The following is a 23,083-nucleotide window of genomic DNA, read 5'->3' as shown; positions in this document are numbered from 1 at the left end:
TTCATATCCTCTAATTAGTAAGTTTAGTTATTTGGTTAGTATCAGTCTAGTGGATTTATCAAGCTCAGAACATAATTATTTAAATGCAAAACTTTGAATTTCATTATTGCTTCTATAACATACGTGGCTATGATCTGCTTTTCTTTTACAGTCTAACAAAGCTGCATCTATTTTTCCTATACTGTTACATTCTGCATCTATTAAATTGTTTTAATTGCTAAATATTGAGAACAAAAGTAATAGATGGTATTCAGTGAAGATTAAATGTTTTGTTTATTTGTAGCAAAACCTGTGATAAGCCCTCTTGAGCTTCGAATGGAAGAACTGCGGCATCATTTTAGGATAGAGTATGCAGTAGCAGAAGGTGCAAAGAACGTGATGAAATTGCTTGGCTCCGGAAAAGTTACCGACAGAAAAGCACTTTCAGAAGTAACTTTTTAATGTAGTTTATGAAATTTAATTTTAAATACTATGTTTGAAGAATGTGGATTGTTCTAAAAATCTTTTTTAATTTATATTGAACAAGGCTCAAGCAAGATTTAATGAATCAAGCCAGAAGCTGGACCTCTTAAAGTATTCATTAGAACAAAGACTGAATGAACTTCCTAAAAACCATCCCAAAAGCAGTATTATTATAGAGGAGCTTTCATTGGTCTCTTCACCAACACTAAGTCCACGTCAAAGTATAATATGTACACAGAACCAGTATAGTACACTATCCAAACCAGCAGCTTTAACAGGTATGTGGTTTTGTATAATTTATTACTCATTTTTATTAAACTTGAGAACTCAGGTGATTCATACACACGTTATTCTGTATTGTCTGTAAAAGTATGTGGAAATATCTCATTCTTACATGCTTATCTTACAACTATTCTGTTTAAGAAATATGACCAAAACACACACACTAAAATTTTAAGCTAGATTTAGTAAAGGTGTTACATAATTTGTATATAAATATAAAGGCTTTAGTGTTTGTAGTGGCTGATAGAATGTCCATAAGGCATTACAAGTGATTGAGGTTCCTTAAATATATTTGATATGTACAAAGTTCAATTAAAAAAAGAAATGTTCTGGTCCTTAAATAGGTCTCTCTAGATTAATGCTAGCACTTTTCATCTTTAGATTATCGAGTGCATTATAAAGGAGGGTAAGTACAGTAACTCCTCACTTAATGGTGTAGTTATGTTCCTGAAAAATGCGACTTCATGCAAAACGGTGTTAAGCTAATCCAATTTCCCCATAAGAATTAATTTAAATGGGGGGGGTAAGGTTCCAGGGAAATTTTTTTCACCAGACAAAAGACATTATATACATATACAGTATAAGTTTTAAACAATTCTAAACAAACAGTTTAATATTGTACATAGCAAATGAATGATTGTGAAGCTCGGTTGAGGTGGTAGAGTAAAAGGGTGGAATATTTCCTAGGGAATGCCTCGCTGCTAAATGATGAACTAGTACTCAGCTGAGGCTTAAGCGTTAATACGCTGCTGTTAATGTAGCCTCACACTCCACAAGGCAGCATGGACTGAGGCAGGAGGGAGAAAACACAATAGATGCAGGGCAGTAGCTGCAAACACTTCCCTGCAAAAAATGAACATGATGATGAGCCCACGCTATCCAGCTGGAGCGCACCACTCCCTCCTCCTGACAGCACATGCACCGCTACACAGGTGCTGACTTTTTAAAGTGCAGGGGGGGTGCCTGCATGAATGAGAGAGATGTGCATTGCCCCTTAAGTATGCTGACCCCACTTCACTTACATTGCCCTTTTAAGCAGATCAGCCAGTTCAGACATCAGAGGGTTAGCCGTGTTAGTCTGGATCTGTAAAAGCAGCAGAGAGTCCTGTGGCACCTTATAGACTAACAGACGTATTGGAGCATAAGCTTTCGTGGGTGAATACCCACTTCGTCGCATGCAGTTCAGACAGAAAGCAACAGCTTCCAGCAAGCTCCCTCCTTTCTGTCGGGGGGAGCAGGGGCACATCCTGATATCAGCACCCCTCTCACCCCCTCCCCCAGCAAGCAGGAAGCTCCCAGGAGCAGCTCCAAGGCAGAGGGCAGGGCAGAAACAGCACAGCAGTGGGGGGAGGGCCACCTGAACTGCTGCTGGACAGCTGCAGAGCCACATATCTTACAGGGAATTTAGGGGAGCTGATGTGGGGGGAGGTGCGAAGCTGCACCCCTTTCCCCCCCCCCCCCCGGTTCTAATCCCCACAAGGAGGGGCTGCTCTTCCAGAGAATCCTGCAAGCAGTGGACAAAGCAGGCAGCTGCCAAATGATGTTATAAGGGAGCATTGCGCAACTTTAAATGACCTTGTTCCCTAATAGATCAGCAATGTAACAACTTTACTTTACTAGGACAACTTTAAGTGAGGAGTTACTGTATGATTGTCTCCATTTTACAGATGGAAAAACTGAGGTGCAGAGGAGTTAAATGACTTGCCTAGGTCAAATAGCAAGTCAGTGGCAGAACTGGGAATAGAACCCAGGTCTCCTCCCAGCCCTGTACCCTTATCCACTAGGTCTCACTTGCTCCATGGAAGGCGAGATTTATGTTTAAAAAAACAAAATTAAAACTATATTTATAAAGTAGAGAAATTTTCAAATATTCCTTAATGGAAATGCACAAAAATACTAAGTTCCCTATTTATTTGTGCTAATGGTTTTCCTAGATTAAAATAACTAAATATGAGGAATTAAGTGTTAGTATTCACAGAAATAAATGTCTGCATAGTGGGTTATGAAAGTCAAGACTATATAGCCAATCAGTGTCTCAGAGATGCTGTTCATCTTGAATTGTGGAACCTCATAAAGGAAAAGTTTTCAAGAGATCTCATATGTTTTTAATGAAGATCTCAAATACATCTCTCCAGATTTTACTTTGTTTGCTTAAAGCAGGTGTTGAATAAAACTGTATTCAGATATTTTGAGTCTATTAAATTATTAAATAAACTACCAAATTAGAAGTACTAATCCAGCTGTTTTCTTTTGTTTTCCCCAACGACTTTACCTTTAACTGCTAGCCTGAACTGTAACAGAGGAAGTTTGTTGGCAAAAAACCAAAAAACAAATACAGGAAGTCAAATTCTGTCTTTGCAACACAGGGGATATATATGTATATCTGATGTCAGAGTTTGGCCTTACGAGTTTAATTTTTAAAAAATTAATATAACAAACACAAACTTTTCTTTGTATGCCAGGCTGCACTAATGTTAATAACTTGGAATGATTCTTCTTGTCTTACATTTATATCAAATAAGAAATGTAACAACTGGACAAAAAGTGGAGATACAAAGTTCTGCAAATCCCTCTGGTTATCTGTGTGGCGTTTTTACAGATTCAGCACAGTCTTTCTCCAAATCAATGTGATTTCACTAGGAATTTTTACTGGAGCACTGAGGATTTCAGTGTCCCTGGGTATAATTAATGTCCTGACCCTTGATTTTAAAACCATTTTACCTTTCTCTTAAATTGTAATCTTATATCAAGACAGGTGGCAAAATAGTTAATCTTTTAAATATTTCTTACTGATAGTTTCATTAATTATCTTGCAGTCTTGACAAAGTGAATTAAAAAAAAATGGAAGACACACTGAAGTGCAGCAAAGGACATTGGTTACTTTTTTTGTTTTTTTTTAAAACTGAACTATCGCATTAGTGCTGTGAATAACCGTGTGTATATTTTGCCCTCAACAGGAGCAGACTCATGAGTAGGGTATATATTAATTCCCTGAATAATCAAAAATGATTCCAAACAACATGGCTTGGTTAATTGGGGTTTATTGCTCCCAGAGGGTGGTGTGTCAGCCTCAGAGAAGATTTGACATTGCTGGCTTGTTGCTATCATCTGGTTGAGGATGAAGCAAGTACCACTAGCTGCCTGTGGTATTGGGGACTGTGCCTTTAAGGGCTGAGCGTCTCAGAAAGAGTCTGGGCAGGGTGCTGTGAAGATCTTCTTATGCACAGCCATTTGGAACGTCGCAGAATAAAGCAGGGTCCTTAAGCACGGATGCTCACCACATACCACACTGCCCTCATTACATGGCAGCTGCAGGTGGAGGACTGCAGACTAGCAGGAGTGCTGGAACAATTTGTATAGTGGGGGTGCTGAGAGCCGTTGAATCCAAACTATAAGCCCTGTATATAATGGAAACTACTTCAAGCCAGGGGGTGCTCCAGCAGTCCTAGATCCAGCACCTATGAAGACTAGTAGAATTCAAATATAGTTAATGGCTTTTCAGGCTAATATACTTATTAGTTGGTGACATCCCTTGATACACTGCAAGAAAAGAATCTAAATCTTCATTTAAAGGAAAAATGCTTTTATGACATGAAATGTGTTAAATGCTAAAGATTTTCATGTCATCAGACACTTTAAAATCTGTCCACATTTTTGGCCTCTGAAGAAATATCCTGAGCACCTAGGGTTGTCTTTAAAATGGAGCAGTGTGGGGCAAAAAACCTAACTGGCTTCAAGACTGAGTTTGGAGTATGGAGGGTATGGGACTGCCTACAATTGCACATAGCCGATCTGGGAGTGCTAGTAGCAAATATCCCCAAAGGCTAGTGATGAGACTCTAGATGGGGAGGGCTCTGAGTTACTACAGAGAATTATTTATCAGATGTCTGGCTGTTTGGGTCTTCCCAAAATGCACAGGGTCTAACTGACTGCCATATTTCAGGTTGGGAAGGAATTTCACCAGGGTCAGATATCCCGAGATCCTGGGAGGTTTTTGCCTTCCTCTGCAGCAGGGGGCATGGGTCACTTGCAGGTTTAAACTAGAGTAAATGATGGATTCTCTGTAACTTGAAGTCTTTAAATCATGATTTGAGGACTTCAGTAACTATTGCAAGAGTCGTTTCAGAGTAACAGCTGTGTTAGTCTGTATTCGCAAAAAGAAAAGGAGTACTTGTGGGACCTTAGAGACTAACCAATTTATTTGAGCATAAGCTTTGGTGAGCTACAGCTCACTTCATCGGATGCATACTGTGGAAAGTTTAGAAGATCTTATTATATACACACAAAGCATGAAAAAATACCTCCTCCCACCCCACTCTCCTGCTGGTAATAGCTTATCTAAAGTGACCACTTCCTTACAATGTGTATGACAATCAAGGTGGGCCATTTCCAACGCAAACCCAGGTTTTCTCACCCCCCCCCCCCACACACACACACAAACTCACTCTCCTGCTGGTAATAGCTTATCCAAAGTGACCACTCTCCTTACATTGTGTATGATAATCAAGGTGGGCCATTTCCAGCACAAATCCAGGGTTTAACAAGAACGTCTGGGGGGGTTAGGAAAAAACAAGGGGAAATAGGCTACCTTGCATAATGACTAAGCCACTCCCAGTCTCTAATTCAAGCCTAAGTTAATTGTATCCAATTTGCAAATGAATTCCAATTCAGCAGTTTCTCGCTGGAGTCTGGATTTGAAGTTTTTTTGTTGTAAAATAGCGACTTTCATGTCTGTAATCGCGTGACCAGGGAGATTGAAGTGTTCTCCGACTGGTTTATGAATGTTATAGTTCTTGACATCTGATTTGTGTCCATTTACTCTTTTACGTAGAGACTGTCCAGTTTGACCAATGTACATGGCAGAGGGGCATTGCTGGCACATATCACATTGGTGGATGTGCAGGTGAACGAGCCTCTGATAGTGTGGCTGATGTTATTAGGCCCTGTGATGGTGTCCCCTGAATAGATATGAGGGCACAGTTGGCAACGGGCTTTGTTGCAAGGATAGGTTCCTGGGTTAGTGGTTCTGTTGTGTGGTATGTGGTTGCTGGTGAGTATTTGCTTCAGGTTGGGGGGCTGTCTGTAGGCAAGGACTGGCCTGTCTCCCAAGGTTTGTGAGAGTGTTGGGTCATCCTTCAGGATAGGTTGTAGATCCTTAATAATGCATTGGAGGGGTTTTAGTTGGGGGCTGAAGGTGACGGCTAGTGGCGTTCAGTTATTTTCTTTGTTAGGCCTGTCCTGTAGTAGGTGACTTCTGGGAACTCTTCTGGCTCTATTGGTCTGTTTCTTCACTTCCGCAGGTGGGTATTGTAGTTGTAAGAATGCTTGATAGAGGTCTTGTAGGTGTTTGTCTCTGTCTGAGGGGTTGGAGCAAATGCGGTTGTATCGCAGAGCTTGGCTGTAGACGATGGATCATGTGGTGTGGTCAGGGTGAAAGCTGGAGGCATGTAGGTAGGAATAGCGGTCTGTAGGTTTCCGGTATAGGGTGGTGTTTATGTGACCATTGTTTATTAGCACTGTAGTGTCCAGGAAGTGGATCTCTTGTGTGGACTGGACCAGGCTGAGGTTGATGGTGGGATGGAAATTGTTGAAATCATGGTGGAATTCCTCAAGGGCTTCTTTTCCATGGGTCCAGATGATGAAGATGTCATCAATATAGCGTAAGTAGAGTAGGGGCGTTAGGGGACGAGAGCTGAGGAAGCATTGTTCTAAATCAGCCATAAAAATGTTGGCATACTGTGGGGCCATGCGGGTACCTATAGCAGTGCCGCTGATCTGAAGGTATACATTGTCCCCAAATGTAAAATAGTTATGGGTAAGGACAAAGTCACAAAGTTCAGCCATCAGGTTAGCCGTGACATTATCGGGGATAGTGTTCTTGACTGCTTGTAGTCCATCTTTGTGTGGAATGTTGATGTAGAGGGCTTCCACATACATAGTGGCCAGGATGGTGTTATCAGGAAGATCACCGATGGATTGAAGTTTCCTCAGGAAGTCAGTGGTGTCTCCAAGGTAGCTGAGAGTGCTGGTAGCGTAGGGCCTGAGGGGGGAGTCTACATAGCCAGACAATCCTGCTGTCAGGGTGCCAATGCCTGAGATGATGGGGCGCCCAGGATTTCCAGGTTTATGGATCTTGGGTAGTAGATACAAGAGTGGGTGGATGAGGTTCTGTGGTCTGCAATGTGCAAGAGGTCAGACTAAATAATCAAGATGGTCCTTCTGGCAAAAGTCTGAGAGTCTACAAGTTTTCAATGAATTTGATTGCATCAATATGAAAATTCTAACTCCAGAAGGGGGAGGGTGTCTTCTTGGATTTCCATGTACTGTTGATTCAGACATTATTGTGTTGCTGCAGAGAGGGTAGGGATTGGGAAGCAGCCTGAAGGCCTCATACCCACTTGTGTAAAAGACCATCTTCTTCAGCAAATCCAGATATGTTTAAATTACAAAAGATTGAGATTTTAAATTATGCATATATTTAACTTCTGAGTTCAGTGTGCAGGAACAAAATTAGATTTCTTAATGTTTTTTCAACAAACTAGTAGTTTCACTAGTCACTGTAATTTAAAAAAAAAAAAAAAAAGCAAGCTGGTGTTTTCCTTAACTTTGTTTTAGTTATATGATGTTTAGTAAGCTGAGATTGTCCCTTCAACAGAGAGTCTTAATTTTAAATTTTACTATTAAATTGAAAACTCAAAAAATCTAATTTAGCTTTCAGTGTTGATCTACTTACTTACTTATATTTTTAACAACTTGGGAAATAAAATAGAGTTGCCAGTCTATTTAAAGTCCGTTTCCATCTTTGCATTAGCATGATGTTGCAGTGTTTGGGTTGCAAAATAGCATTATAATGCTATCTAGAAACCTTGTTCAAAGCTTTATATTTTAAAAGCATTCATAGAAAAGTTTTCGTTGCTGTTGGGTTTTATAAAAGATTATTTTTAATTACTTAAATTTTGGGTCAAATATGTTATGACCGTATCTCTTTAATTGCTGTACATAGGTAAGCATTTCAATATTTTCATAACTTAATATGTTCATACTCAGCATAATAAATATATAAAAATTCCTGGAGGATTTTTCAACAAAAAATAAAACCTGCCATGCTTCGATACATGTGCCCTCATTCAGAAAGTAAATTATTTAATTTCTAGTGTTGCTTCCTATCACATTTTATTGAAGAATGCCTGCTAGTGTACAGTAGACATCATTGTATCTGTTACCTAAATTGAATATTAACACAGCTGTCATTTGTGAGAAATTGTCTTTTCTTTAAATTTCAGTTGACAATTTTTCTTCCCTACTGATGTAGTCATCAGTTCTGTTCATTTTCTTTTGCTTAAATATTAAGAATTAAGATCTTTACATATAAGCATAACAGAATAGATTGTTTTAAAATTGCTTTATGCTATTACCACTGAATTGTAACCCCTGCTGATGTTTGATTCCATATTTGTTTGATCTTGATGTTTTTAATTTTTTAATTTCAGTGGATTTCCTTCCAATAAATAACACTACTGTCTAACTTGAGTCTCTCATCACTTCTCTGAAGCAAATATCTGTGAATTCTATTACTCAGTAACCTCTGTATAGGTCAGAATGTGAGGTTCTAATACAAAATCATTCACTAGTCATTGCACTGTGTACACATAAGAACTTAGTATGTGACAAAAGCAATTGTTTTTATCTTGTTTCAGGTACTTTAGAAGTAAGGCTCATGGGTTGCCAAGATATTCTGGAAAACGTCCCTGGTCGATCAAAAGCTACATCAATTACTCTACCTGGCTGGAGTCCAAGTGAAGCCAGATCATCTTTCATGAGCAGAACAAGCAAAAGTAAAAGTGGGAGTAGTCGAAACCTTTTGAAAACAGATGACTTGTCCAGTTTAGTATCCTTTTTATTTTTGAAACAGTCTAATTAAAATGCTCAGAAAAAGTTAATTTTGTTTAAAAAAAATCTGCAGTATAAGACCTGCTCAGTGACTGTATCTTTATTACAGCTAAATCTCAAGCAATCACTTCCTGTCCTGTTATGCATATTGCTCAGGAAGAAAGATGCCAGTAAAAAAAAAAAAATTGATATTGTTTTAAATTTTACCAAAGAGTTAAGAGGGCTTCTTGGTGGGGCTGTTGCTACTGTACAGGACGAATGAGGGAAGAGAAGAGAGTAAGAGAATTCAAAACTTCATCAGATTTACTAACCACATACACACATGTTTTTGAGAGGAATGCATTTTTGTATTTGTGACTTGTGTAACTGAGAGATTGATTTCAAACTTAAAAATGGTCTAGCTCTTCATCAATATGTTGGTGGATCAAAAATTCTTAATCCTAAATTTAATTGGATCATGTGAGCATAATGGTATTTTTTTAGTGAGGCATTAACACTGAAGTTTTTTTGTTTTTGTGGAAAATCCTCTTATACTTTTAAGCTGAGTTTGTGTAACTTACTTACAGATGAAATCTGTGCTGTATTGAAGCTGGACAACACTGTGGTTGGTCAAACTAGCTGGAAGCCTATTTCCAATCAGTCATGGGATCAGAAGTTTACACTGGAACTAGACAGGGTAAAGACACTGCTGTTTGCATTGATGGAGATTCAGTTCCATAGATTAATTTCATGCTTTTCTGTGTCTGTTCTTTTCAACTGTTATGAACCTATTCAGATTCCATGTATATAAGTATTCCTGTTCTTCATAGAAGCAATTCCATGGCATGAAGTGTTTTGTTCTTCTTTGAGTGCTTGCTCAGATCGATTCCAGTTAGCTGTGTGCGCTCCGCGTGCACGGTTCGTCGGAAGATTTTTCCCCTAGCAGTACCCATTGGGTTGGCTCTGGAGTCGCGCCTTCATGGTGCTGCATATAGGGCCCTGCCGACCCGCCGCCTCTCCAGTTCCATCTTACCATCAGTGGCGGTCGTAGGAACGTTTCATCTCTCACCTTCAACGAGCAATCCTCTAGCATATTTTCTGTAAATAGTTAAAGATTGTTGTACTTAGACGCTGGACTTGGGGTACTGGTGGGTGTTTCCCTCCCCCACTTCCAGGCCCCGGGGCATGTTCAGACCCAGGGATTTAAGCCATAAGAGGTTTGCCAGAAGCCTGTCCCAAAGGGTGACCTGCACTCAGCTTGTCTAACGTGCTTAGGGGAGTCTCATCAAGCAGAGAGGTGCAAGATCTGTAGAAGCTTTCGCCCCCACACAAAGAAGGAGAGAGATCACAGACTAAAGTTACTGCTAATGGAAGCAGCTCTCCGCCCTCAGTCTGAGTCAAGCTCCATGGATGCGGCACCGGGCTCCTCAGTGTCGGTGCACAGCACGCTGGTTTCGGTCTGGGAGATGCCGGAGAAGGACTCTGGGAGCAGAGACCCTCGGCACTGGCATTCCCTTGTGCCAAGCATAGCACGGGATCAGTCTCGGCATCTCTCACAGTCTCCTGTCCCAAAGAAGCAACACAGGAAGACTGATACCACTTAGTACTTAGGAAGACTTAGTACCACAGATGGTACTGTGACCAGTACCGGGACTGGCACTGAAGCGGACTCTGACTTGGGGCCGGAGCTGCAGCGTTTTGAGGAGCTGGATGGGCCGGAGGGCCCCTAATCATTGTCTCCAAATAAGGCGGTGGCAGAGTCATCCTCGAGGTCCCCCCCGTCCCAACAGCAGAGCCCACCTTGAACTTCTGAGGTGAGTTGCTCAGAACCTCGAGGTACAGACGGAGGAGGTCACTGAGGTGTCAGGTCCAATAGTAGACATTTTATCCCTGGCAGGACCCACCAGGGTGGCCCTTCCCCTGGTAAAGACCATTCAGGAGAACACACAAACCCTGTGGCAAACACCATCCCCTCTGGCTCCTACAGCTAAGGGAGTCAAGAGAAAGTACTTTGTGCCCTCCAAGGACTATGAATACTTGTTTACCCACCTCCCGCTGGACTTATTGGTAGTGGCAGCTGTTAATGTGAGGGAAAGGCAAGGGCATCAAGGAACTATCCTTGGAGCTAAGGACGCAAAGAAGCTGGACCTCTTCGGGAGGAGGATATACTCCACTGGGGGGCTTCTGCTTTGGATTGCAAACCAGCAGGTGATCCTTATCTGATATAACTTCAAGTCTTGGGACACAATATCCAAATTCTCAGACCTTGTCCCACCGGATTACAAACTGGAATTCTCTGCTCTTGTGGACGAGGACAAGATGGTTGCCAGGACATTGCTGCAAGCAGCATTAGGCTCAGTGGACTCTGCAACATGGATGATGTCTTCGGGCATCACAGTACGCCATTGCTCATGGCTGCCGGCCTCCCTGGGGAGGTTCAACAGACAATTCAGGACCTACCGTTTGAGGGGACCACGTTATTTTCAGAGAAAACAGACTTGAGACTCCACAGTCTGAAAGACTCGCGCGACACTCTAAGATCGCTGGGTCTGCACACCTCTGCCATCCAACATAGATAGTTTAGGCTTCAACCCACAACACAACCATACCAGGGGCAGTTTAGGCAGGACCAGAACCGCCGGCATCCAAGAAACCAGAACCGCCGTCGCCAAACCCACGAATAACAGGGGGTCTGGGTCATCAGGCAGCCACCAGGCCCTAGGCAGGCTTTTTGAGGACGTGCCCGAGCGCGTTGTACCAACCTCTCGACTGGATCCTTCTTTCCCATTTTCGGAACGTCTATCCCATTTCTGCCAAGCGTGGTCCCAAATAATCTCAGACGATTGGGTCCTCTGCATGATAGAGATGGGATATTCTCTTCCATTTTCCCCATTCCTCTTCAGGGACCTCTCTCACGAGCAACTTCTCATACAGGAGGTACAAACCCTCCTATCGGCGGGAGCTGTGAAGGAGGTTCCACCGGAGCTCAGGGGAAAGGAGTTTTACTCCAGGTATTTCCTAATACCGAAAGTAAAAGGGGATCTCGGGCCCATCTTGGACCTGCGCAGTCTGAACAGGTTCATAAAGAAACTGAAGTTTCGAATGGTCTCTTTGGCCACTATCATCCCATCCCTGGATCCAGGAGATTGTTATGCCACCCTCGACTTGAAGGACACATATTTCCACATTTCCATTATCCTGCCCAACGGGCACTTCTTAAGGTTTACAGTCGGGAGTTTCCATTACTAATTCACAGTGCTACATTTGGCCTATCTTCAGCACCTCGAGTGTTTACCAAATGTATGTCAGTCATGGCCCCTTTTCTGCGGAAAAGGCAGGTTCAGGTATTTCCTTACCTAGATGACTGGCTAGTCAAGGGCCGGTCCAGAACACAAGTGGATCAACATGTTTCCCTCATAAGATCCACCTTCAATGCATTGGGTCGCCTCCTAAACACTCAAAAGTCAACGCTCACCCCTACTCAGAATGGAGTTCATAGGGGCAGTGCTAGACTCAGCACAGGCCGCAGTGTTCTTGCCCCAATCCCGCTTCCAGGTCATTCACATCATACAGGACCTCAAACAATTCCCTATAACCACAGTAAAGAGTTGCTTAAAACTCCTAGGTCACATGGCATCTTGTATGTATGTAGTGCAACATGCAAGGCTCAGACTCAGACTTCTCCAAGCTTGGCTCGCATTGGTGTATCGACCAAGCAGGCACAGCCTAGACATGGTGGTTACCCTTCCACCAGATGTTCTCAGTTCTCTTCACTGGTGGCTCGACCTACACTTGGTGTGCACAGGGGTTGTGTTTTCCAAACCCCGTCCATCCCTATGTCTGACAACTGGTGCCTCAGCCATGGGGTGGAGGGCACACCTTGGGAAGCACAGAACTCAGGGCCTCTGGTCTCAGGAGGAACTGATGCTTCACATCAATGTAAGGTAGCTCAGGGTGGTCCAGCTGGCATGTCAGGCCTTTTGGCCTCTCTTGGAGGGCAAATGCATATCGGTCCTGACAGACAATTCAACAGTGATGTTTTATATCAACAGACTGGGGCGCATGCTCCTCACCCCTGTGTCAGGAAGCCCTCAAGCTCTGGGAGTTCTGCATAGCACACTCCATACTTTTGGAAGTGTCCTGTCTTCTAGGGTTGCAGAACAAACTAGCAGACCACCTCAGCAGCTCTTTCCACAACCATGAGTGGTCTATCCGCCCAGATGTGGTAAACAATATATTCTAGAGGTGGGGAGTTCCCCAGATTGATCTGTTCGCCACAAGGGCCAACAGGAAGTGCCTACAATTCTGCTCCTTCCTAAACCACAGCCTGGATTCATTGGCGGACGCATTTTTCCTTCCATGGAAGGACTACGCATTCCCTCCCATACCACTGATTCACAAGGCCCTCCTCAAAATCTGGAGCGATGGATCCTTGGTGATCCTGGTGGCACTGGTCTGGCCACATCAGCATTGGTACACCATGCTACTGCAGCTATCGGTGGACACTCCAATTGCTCTACCACTAGTTCTGGACCTCATCATTCAACAGCGTGGAAGGCTTCCACACCCCGAATCTCGAGTCTGTATGGTTGAACCGGCTCGAGCTTACATGCTGAGACCCCATTAGGGAGGTTCTTCTGGGTAGCAGAAAGCCTTCAACCAGAGCGACTTACCTAGCCAAGTGGAAGAGCTTTGTGATTTAGTGCTCGCAGAGTCGTATCCCTCTAACACAATTGTCGGTCCCCTTTATCTTGGACTACCTCCTAAAGTTGAAACAGCAGGGTTTGTCTCACTCCTCGATAAAGATTCACCTGGCTGCCATCTCAGCTTTTCACTCTGGAGAGCATGGACACACCATTTTCACTAACGAAATGGTCGGCAGTTCCTCAAGGGATTAGACAGATTATATCCTTCTATTCTTCTTCGAGTGGTGTCCCTGTGGGTGCTCCGCTCTAGGTGTCCCTGCGCAGGAGATTTCTCGCAGCAGTACGCAGTCGGGGGAAGGGCGCGCACAGGAGTCGTCTCGTGCAGCTGTTGGCACTTCCTGTAGCGCACGCTCCCCTGACCGTCCCTCAGTTCCTTCTCAACCAATCTCAGCTGCAGACGGGGCTCCGCGGCTGTGCTCTCTTTGATACTTTCTGGGGGAGGTGAAGTTACAAGTTACATAGGAACTTTTTTAGTCTATATTTAGTTACATTGTTTAGTTACTCTTCTTTGTGTATACGTAGTTACATAGTTTCCTTAGTTCTCTTAGAGGTTTTTCAAAAAAAAAAAAAAAAAAAAAGAGGGAGAAGAAAGAAGATGACTTTTTTTCTCTCCTTTACTCCCCGTTTGGAAACAGTTTCTACAGTTTACCATTACAATTAACCCTCATCTCTCAAGAGGTGGGAGAGGCCTAGCTGCAGTCATGCCGGGCTCCACAGAATTTAAAAAGTGTGACTCCTGACATGAATTGATGCCAGTCTCTGAAGGCCACACATCCTGCATTTGCTGTCTGGGAGAAACTCATATCTCCCAGAAATGCATACATTGCACCAACTTAACAACAAGGGCAAGACGTGACGGGGATCTCTGCTTGAAAATGCTTCTGCTGGAGAAATCCCTCCAACCTCCGCAAGAGACGTCCTCTGGGGAGTCTCATAAACGGAGATCCCTGAGCTCTGATAAGGCTCTGACTTCCAAAACTGTCAGGAAGGGAGCCTCAACCTCTCCAGCAAGGGTTTCTCACAAAAAGAGAGCTTCTCCAGCGAGGTCTTTACCCTCAGTGCTCCATTCATTCAGAGCGAACATTTACAAGGCACCAGGCTCCTCCGGCACCGTCCCTCAGTGGACCCCTGCTAAGCCCCAATGCGCAGCACTGGAGTTGAGACATCAAGTCTCCTTCACAGCACCGAGTACCCCAGTGCAGAGTGTGACAAAGGCAGCGGCACTGCTATCAATGCTGCTGCTACCGGCACTGACCCAAGACTTGCTGCTGCCTAACGAGCCGAATCCAGCACTGGTCCGCGCTCCAACGGTCGACTGCAACCCCAAGGCGGGACCAGTGCAACTCCTGCATCCTGCTGACATACCAGTCTCTTTGGACCGCAGTCACTGCTGCTTGGCACTGAACACTGCCCGAGCTACATAGCACGGTACCATCCTTCGTCTCCTGCACCACTCTCCATGCATAGTGGTGAGGAAGGAGACGTGCAGGACAATGGCTTCTCCTCTCAACGTTCATCCCCATCACAGAGGAGACCTACGTGGAACGCAGTGAAGCCTAAGCCTCATCCGTCTGAGCATTCACAGCCCTAGCCTTACCCATTACCACCTTACCCCATGCAATGGCCACAATGGGGTCCTCGGCCCACATACCAGAACCCCTATTCTGGTCCCCCATTCCCAGCAACAAGAGGTTCCAGAGTAGGAAGCAAGAAGGAACTGGAGAGGCGGTGGGTTGGCAGGGCCCGATATGCGGTGCCATGAAGGTGCGACTCCAGGGCGCTCCAGAGGCAACCTGACAGGTACTGCTAAAGGAAAAACCTTCCAGTGAACTGTGTACATGGCACGCACACACCTAATTGGAATAGATATGAGCAACACGTCTCGAGGAACAAGAGTTACAAGAAGGCTAGTAACTGTTTTTTACAGAGAGTTAACGTTCTAGTAATCTCAGCTCTGATGATCTAGCTCAAATCTAGTATGGTCTCAGGTGTAAAAAAAAAAAAAAAAAAAATGTAGCCTCATCCTAGCCCAAAGTGATGGCTCTCTTGCTTAGATCTTACACAATTTGCAAAAACTGAACAAGACTGATAATTTTGTTCGACATGTCTTGGACCGTAATGCAGGTGTTTTAGAATACAGTTCAGATGTGGAAACTTGCATAATGTTTGTCCATGTTCTGTCTAAAAGTAGACAGAGTTGGTAATTCCATATCTTCATGAATATAGTCAGAATTCACACAAATTGGTGAAAGCACTTGTAAAGTTTCAGAAGAACTTTCTCTTACATGTAATCCTTAGGAAACAAGTATTGAACAGGACTGCACTCTAGCATTTCTTTACCCTTTCTTTTTGTCCATTTAATGTTGCTGAGGCCTAATTAAGCTTTACTTTGTCCTTGCATCTCTGTGGTTTTATGTATATATATCAAGACTTTTTCTAAAAAAAATCCTAACGTTAGGGTCCTAAATAAATAGAGGTTAATTTTCAGATTGATTTGCCTCAAACGTTCCATCTGAGATGTATTCCAAAGGGGGTCCCCAGTTTTGCTGATTTGTGGTTCCCCCTCCCTGAAGCTAAAAGCGAATTCCTTCCTTTTAGGAAACAAGCAGATTTGCCCCCATTGGAACAATCCAGACTGCATACTCTGAAAACAGAAGTAGTATGGGATATATGTGGGGCCCTGTGGTCTTGGTTACCAAAAGTCATATTTAGCCTTGAGAATAAACACCACTAATCATCATCCCCTTGTATTTACATGTCTTCTCCCTCTTCCATTGTTGCTTTTAGAACATAGCTACCATTGTTTATTTCAGTTTATTACTGTACACCAGTTTGTCCTGCTGTCCATTGCTATAACTAATTCCATAAAGTGTTGTGATTATTTTGTAAAGTATTACTCTTTATTTTTGGTAGCATCTTTCATAAGTATATGGGGTTGAAAAAATTACTGAAATTGGGGTTTTACATAGCAAGATATATCAACAGTTCCAGTTAGCTGAAAAACTTAGATTTTACCCCCTGTGAGCCACAGAATGCTCTGCAAACGCATATCTGGTTCTAGAGTTACTATACAGAATTGCTCAAATGACCACAGGCCACCTAGCGACTGAGATGTAATATACTGGGTATTTGTGGATGGCAGTTAGTGTCTGTAAATTTTTTTCTGAAATTATAATTTATACAAAGTATGTAAATGTTTTAAACTGTCCCACAAATAGCATATATATAAAACAAACTATTTTTACACATGATTGACTCTTGCTTTTGAATTACTCCTAACAATTAGCCTTTGTAACAGTGGTGAACTTTCTTCTTCTTCTTCTTCTTCACCTTCATCTTGACCAAAAGCCCTATCTGCCTGGAAAGACCTTATACAAGGGCCCCCTTCAACTGTTGGTATAGCCCTATGTTCAGGCATCAGTGAAGATTTGGCTTGATACCACCAAAACCAGCACGGTACCCACTTTGGCACTGGCAATCACACTGACATGGATACTTTTCCTGTCAAAGGAGATACCTTCCTTGGAGCAGACAGCTTTCCCAGGCTTAGCCTCATTTCTGGCACTGCTGCCTTTGAGGACAGCCATGTCTGAGCTGGAATAGCTGTGACCAACAACTGTCAGCACCAGGATCTTGGCTGCCTCAAGAAGAGTGGCATGCTTATGATGACTCGGAGGAGGCTCCTTCAGGGAAAATGGAGGAGTCCCCCATAAGGAACTATACCAACAGTGCATCCCCTGATGGATAAATTGGGACTTTGTTCATCAGGAGTAGAGATGGACTGAAGCGGTTTCAAGAGCTGATGGAGAGAATGGCTGACACTCTAGCTTCAGACAGGTTTCAGCACCAGATGCATCTGATTCTCTTTTGACATCATGGAATGGCAGACAAAAGACAATGTCACATTTCCTATTTTTCCATGACTGCTCAATCCAGTGAAGGACATTTGGCTCTCTGCCTTCATTCCCAGTATCGAAAAGAGCTAATCTTGTATGCTTTGTGCTCTCAAGGGACACTAGTTTTGTTTCAACATCCCTCTGATTCCATGCAGGTCTCTGCAGCCCTAGAGTTATCTAAAAGTAACAAGGGGTCCCTGTCTGCACCCTTGGATGGAGAGGAGCATAGACTGGATGCTGTTGGGAGGAAAGCCTATTATTCCACCTCTTTGGGTTTACAAATGGCAAATTACCAAGATGTCATCATGTCCAGATACAACTACCCTATGGGACTCCTAGACTTCCATCTGTCACTTTATATCTTTGTCCTGTTTTCTTCCCCTAACCCCATGTTCACCAAGGCGAGTCCCACTTGCACCCCTTAACACATAAAAAGAGCAGTGTGCTATTACCTAGAGAGTATTAAGTCTTTCCCAAAATCAAACAGATTTGTTACCTGTGGAGAAAGGGGGAACCTAGTAATAAGCAGATTCTTTGAGACTGGATTAAGGGGTGTATTGAGTAATGTTACTTCTTTGCCAGGAAACCAGTGCCTCTTGACTTGAAGATATTCTACTAAGGCCACACCTGCCTTTGTAGCTTGTCTGAGACAGGTGCCTGTTGAAAAGATTTGCAAATCAGCAACATAGAGTTCTGATGAAAAGCAATGTTTACTTAAATAAAGTATGGACTTGGCATTGTAGTCCAGTGATCAATCTGGTAAAGTGGTGGAGCAGTCCATTTTTGCCTAGATCTCCTCACCCACCATCCTCTGATGGGGACACTGCTTGCTAATCATCCATAAGTGGGAATGCACAGAGACACTAGAAGAAAAAAGAATGGTTATTTAGTGGTAACTATTATTCTTCAAGAGTTGCCCGTACGTTCACACTGTGCAGCCAGCTTCATCTCTGCCTTGGAGGCTAAGGAGGAGAAACTGAGGTGCCTTAGGGTGGAAGGGAGGGACGGTGCACTCCTTTATGTAAACCAATCCAGTTACATCATCGTAATGTGAGAGTGCTCCTGCATCCCCAGCTTTTGAATACAGATCTCCACCTCAACACTAGAGGAGCTAGATCCCGTAAGTATGACTGCACAGAGGCAACTAGTAAGTAACCCTTCTTTTTGTTTCTTTACTGTCGTAGTCACGTGAATTAGAAATTTCAGTTTATTGGCGTGATTGGAGGTCTCTGTGCGCAGTGAAGTTTCTGAGATTAGAAGATTTCTTAGACAACCAGCGACATGGCATGTGTCTCTATCTTGAACCACAGGGTACTCTATTTGCAGAGGTAAGAGCACTTAATGCAAAAACTAAATCACATTTGAAATAATTAAATTGCAGAATATTTTCAATCGCTTTTAATAAACTCTTAATAATGCATTATATTCTGAAAGTGGAATTGTAATATACAAATTATCTGAACTGCAGGTTACATTTTTTAATCCAGTTATTGAAAGAAGACCAAAACTCCAGAGACAAAAGAAAATTTTTTCAAAACAACAAGGTAACAATTTATTAGGAATTAAAATTAAATTATAAAGCTAAAAATGTAGTACAGATTTGCATGTTTTTATGCAGTCTTAAAATGTAATTGCAGATAAAATTGGTGATAGTTAAATCTTTAATATGACATTCAACAGTGTTTGTTTAGAACTGTATATTATACAGTAGCATTTAATGGTGGATTATTGAAAATTGCTAAGGAACATGACAAATTCAGTTTGTTCTCCATAAATTATAAACTGATGAATTTTAATTATAGCTTTTGGTAATAGGTAAAGAAATTACTTGTGCTCTATTTTCTTTATTCACAATATCTACAGGCAAAACGTTTCTCAGAGCTCCTCAAATGAATATTAATATTGCCACTTGGGGAAGGCTGGTGAGAAGAGCTATTCCTACAGTAAATCATTTTGGTACCTTCAGCCCTCAAGTTTCTGTGCCTACTACAGTGCCAGTGGTTGATACATGCATCCCTGAACTAGCACGGTCAGCTAGGTAAATGCCTAAGATTTTGAAGCCAGATTTACGTACAGAAGTAATGGTGCAATTCTTATTTACTCATGTAAATGAAAAAAATCTTCCTTATTTAGTCTACAGAATTTAAAACCTCGACATTTTCTAGTTGGACAGCCATTTGTTGTATTTATTTAAAAAAGGAAAAAGTAAGATGTTCTAAAACCATATTGAAACAGGTTTTTCTTAAGTATTTTTAATACTAGTAAAACAGTCGCCATTGTACTCTGAGTGTGTTTGTTTTTCTGTAAGTGACTCTCCTGTAGCCAAATTGGACTTTGAACTTGAACCTGAACCTCCGCCTGCTCCACCCCGTGCATCGTCCCTTGGAGAAATATGTGACTCTTCATCTGAGAAAAAGGGACCGGATACACCCGTTCAGGCAGGACATTTAAACTAGTCATAAAGTGTTGCACAGCATGTCACATTTTTAATCAAATATTTAATATTTGTGTTACAACATTTGTAGTTACAATGCATTTATTTCCTTCTATTTTAAATAGAGAATGCTACAATTTGTGTGTGTGAAATTTTATCAAATTGTACACAATTACACATGGTATGTTATAATCCTGGCTATAGAGATTGGCCTTTTTCCGTGGTTTTTAAGTGTTTAAGTCACACTGTTTTCCTACTGGTAGCTTTATAGGCCCAAAAACCAACTCCTGCAATTTATAGAGAAGTGTGTGTTAGTATTCACAAAGAGTGGAATGACTTTAGAAGAATAGGATTTAACAGAGGCCTGTCAGTAAATACAGCATTTTAGGCTAATTGATACTTTGAATTTCACACTGTTGAAGTTTTGCAGTTATTTTTTACTTCACTTTCCTTAAATATAGTACCTTTCTTCATTCTTCAGCAGTCTCATTTTCTAAATCTTCAGATTTCTGTGTCTTCTACATATTTCACAGGATGCAGAAACTACTTTTGATTTTGAAAATGAGAGAGAGAGTAATGTTTCAAAACTCCAACCTGAAATAATTTGTGAGCCTGAAATTCCACACACAGACATAAAGAGTACCAACATACGAGAGCCTGAAGATAGAAGGTAAAATACACACTCGTTTTTTTGACTGTTTTGTTGTTAACCCTAACGAAGTTTTCTGTAACTTTTTACATTCATTGCTGTTTTACAGAACACAAAGATTTCAATTTAGTCTGCAAGATTTTAGGTGTTGTGCTGTACTGGGTAGAGGTCATTTTGGAAAGGTAAATTTTTTGATGACTACAAGTGTATTCAAAAAATAAAAACTCACCTGTTTGAATAAATCACTTATCTACTCTTTCAGGTGCTGCTGGCTGAATACAAAAACACAAATGAGATGTTTGCTATTAAAGCGTTAAAGAAAGGAGACATTGTTGCTCGTGATGAAGTAGACAGGTCAGTTTCAAGAAAGTAACTAATACATGATGATGTATATTCTTTTTCCTCTGCAGGAAATAGTGACTGGGTTGTAAATTATCATAGACTTTAACGGAGTAATGTTACTGAGCCCAGAGTGAGAGTTCAGATTGTATTTAGCAGAGGAATTCTCATGTAAGGTATTTGTTTCTCAGTCTAGTTGCATTCAATTAAACAGTAGTATTGTGGTTAAACATATGAAAATGTTCTCAGGTGGCTACAGTGGAAAGAGAAATTTCCCATTGTAGCTGCAAATATGATTTCTATGAGTTTTTTGTATCAGTCAAAAACTGTTAGGTTTCCCTTTACCTGCCAATATAAATATGAACTTAACACATAGGAATTGGTGTTACTAGAGGCTTTCATCTTAGTCTGTAGATCTTCGGAGTGTAACTAGTCTCCTTTTTCATTTGGGAGAGAACACATAAATTACCCTCCCACTGGGAGGGGCCATTATGCTATGATCTGAGCTTACTATATTGAGGAATGTTACCTCAGCAGACATTGTCCAAACATCGAAATGATGAGGTTAAAAAAAACTCCTGAATTCCAGGTCACTATTCTTATGTTAAAAAAAACCTATAATTCCAGAGCCCAGGAAACAAACATGACCTTGAGAAGAATAAAATCAAGCAGAAGGAGGAATATAGTCAAAACTAATGGTCAGATGTTTCTCTAATACAGGCAATATAACGAAGAAACTCATTGACTTTAGAAACTCATTCCTTTCTTAGCAGTCCAAAGTAAAACATATCTTTACTGGATCTGCAGGCTGATTTTTCTCTTTCAAAATAAATGTTGAGATCTCATTCTATAGCAGTTTGAGGTTTACAACAGAATGTGAAAATCATCTCTACACTAAAATATTAATTCAAGAGTTACTTGGAAAAATAGTCCTGGAGTTTTTGGGTTTTTTACAAACCACTTAGTCCCAGTGAAACTTCTTGGATGGACAAAATTTCCAGCATCCTTTTCCTTCTTGCCAACAGTATATAGTAATTACTACCACTCCATTTAGAGAGGAAATATGTGAGCAGAATGAAGCACCTCAGAGGGAGCTTCTATCTTGAAGCACTGAGTTGAACTTGTGTGGAGGGACATTTACTTTGACTTAACTATTTGTATGTAGCTCTAAGAAATTTGAAAACATTTGGATATAAGTCAACAGGGGTTCCTCTCATTTTTGTCCCTTAGGGCTTCAAAACGAGACGTTTGCACATACAGCATAATATCCTCTAAAACTTTTGTCAAAGATCTATTTGGCAAAACTGGATACTTGATGACACTCTTCCTTTTTCAAGCTAAAGAGAAACACAAACTGGGGAATTCTGCCCAACTTCAATGAGTAGTTCAGTAGCTTATTGAACTCTCCAAACCATGTGGCCAAGGCAGTAGAGTTTTAAAAGTCTCATCTTATGTATAATATACAAAAAGTGGGGAAATAACTGTGTTACGTAGGTAGATATGTGTCGAGGTTCTAGGATGTCAAACCAATTGGAGCATTATGTTTGCAGTCCTCTACCAAAACTGATCTGTGTATTCATAGAGGTAAGATAATACATTTTATTGGACCAACTTCTGTTGGTTAAAGAGACAAGCTTTAGAGCCACACACAGCTCTTCTTCAGGTCTGCCTGAAGCAAGTACCTTCAGAGTGTGTTATAACATTGACAAACTGAAAGTCCATGAAAAAAGTGGAATTCAAGAAGATAACTGAACAAAAGCTGCTGACCTCTGCACTAGTAGCATACATCAGATAGAATACAACATTTTCTGCTTCATTAGAGAACATGGATGTTTCCCCAGGAGTTCAGATCCTAAAGAAGAAAGCTGTATCACCGAGAAGATTATTGAGTTGTGTGATCGTTGAAGGAAACTAAGAGCAAAAAGGAAGACTGATGAAAGCAAAAGAGAGAGCAATATTCCCATATTGTGATTAAAGTGGCAAAAGATTCACTGATTAAAGTGGCAAAAGAAGCTTGGCTTGAAGAACAGTGCATCACCATACATAATCCTTTTGTGGCAAATGCCACTAGGAAGGCCTATCAAATCACCAGGACTCTTTTTCTGAAAGGATTCTTGGCAGGAAAAATACCCTTTCACCCAACACTTGGGATAGGTATTGCCAAGAACTCTGTAATATGAGTGAAACAAATTCTAAGTTGGAAGTGAAAAAGGCAGAGGAGATCTATATATGAGAGCTTGATATATCCTTATCAGCCTACAGTTGAAAAAGCTGAGAATGTGATGCAGACACTGAAAAGCAGTAAAGCCTCTGGAATGGATAAAGTACAAATACAAACAATTAATACAAACAATTAACAAATACAAATTAATTAACAAATACAAACAATTAATACAAACAATTAATTAATTAACTAATACAAACAATTAATTAATTAACTAATACA

The 23,083-nt window shown here is 41.5% G+C and overlaps 1 protein-coding gene across 3 annotated transcripts in view; it reads left to right on the top strand.

The window, feature by feature from the left end:
* Window positions 1–23,083, top strand: part of PKN2 (protein kinase N2) — a 136,019-nt gene that overhangs the window by 82,920 nt on the left and 30,016 nt on the right. For 2 of the 3 annotated variants that reach the window (XM_084637105.1, XM_084637103.1), the window contains exons 5-15: window positions 284–429; window positions 527–740; window positions 8,442–8,627; window positions 9,201–9,310; window positions 18,400–18,543; window positions 18,684–18,759; window positions 19,079–19,253; window positions 19,524–19,653; window positions 20,183–20,319; window positions 20,408–20,480; window positions 20,561–20,652. In XM_084637105.1, coding sequence (XP_084493231.1) covers window positions 284–429; window positions 527–740; window positions 8,442–8,627; window positions 9,201–9,310; window positions 18,400–18,543; window positions 18,684–18,759; window positions 19,079–19,253; window positions 19,524–19,653; window positions 20,183–20,319; window positions 20,408–20,480; window positions 20,561–20,652 — 1,483 coding nt within the window. The remainder of the gene's footprint in view (window positions 1–283; window positions 430–526; window positions 741–8,441; window positions 8,628–9,200; window positions 9,311–18,399; window positions 18,544–18,683; window positions 18,760–19,078; window positions 19,254–19,523; window positions 19,654–20,182; window positions 20,320–20,407; window positions 20,481–20,560; window positions 20,653–23,083) is intronic. The other variant, XM_084637104.1, reaches the window with a different exon arrangement.

The sequence above is a fragment of the Lepidochelys olivacea genome (genome assembly GCF_965140295.1).
Source record: "Lepidochelys olivacea isolate rLepOli2 genome assembly, chromosome: 8".
NCBI classification, from domain to species: Eukaryota; Metazoa; Chordata; order Testudines; family Cheloniidae; genus Lepidochelys; species Lepidochelys olivacea.
Note: the sequence above shows the minus strand (reverse complement) of the source record. Positions and strands in the feature narration are given on the sequence as shown.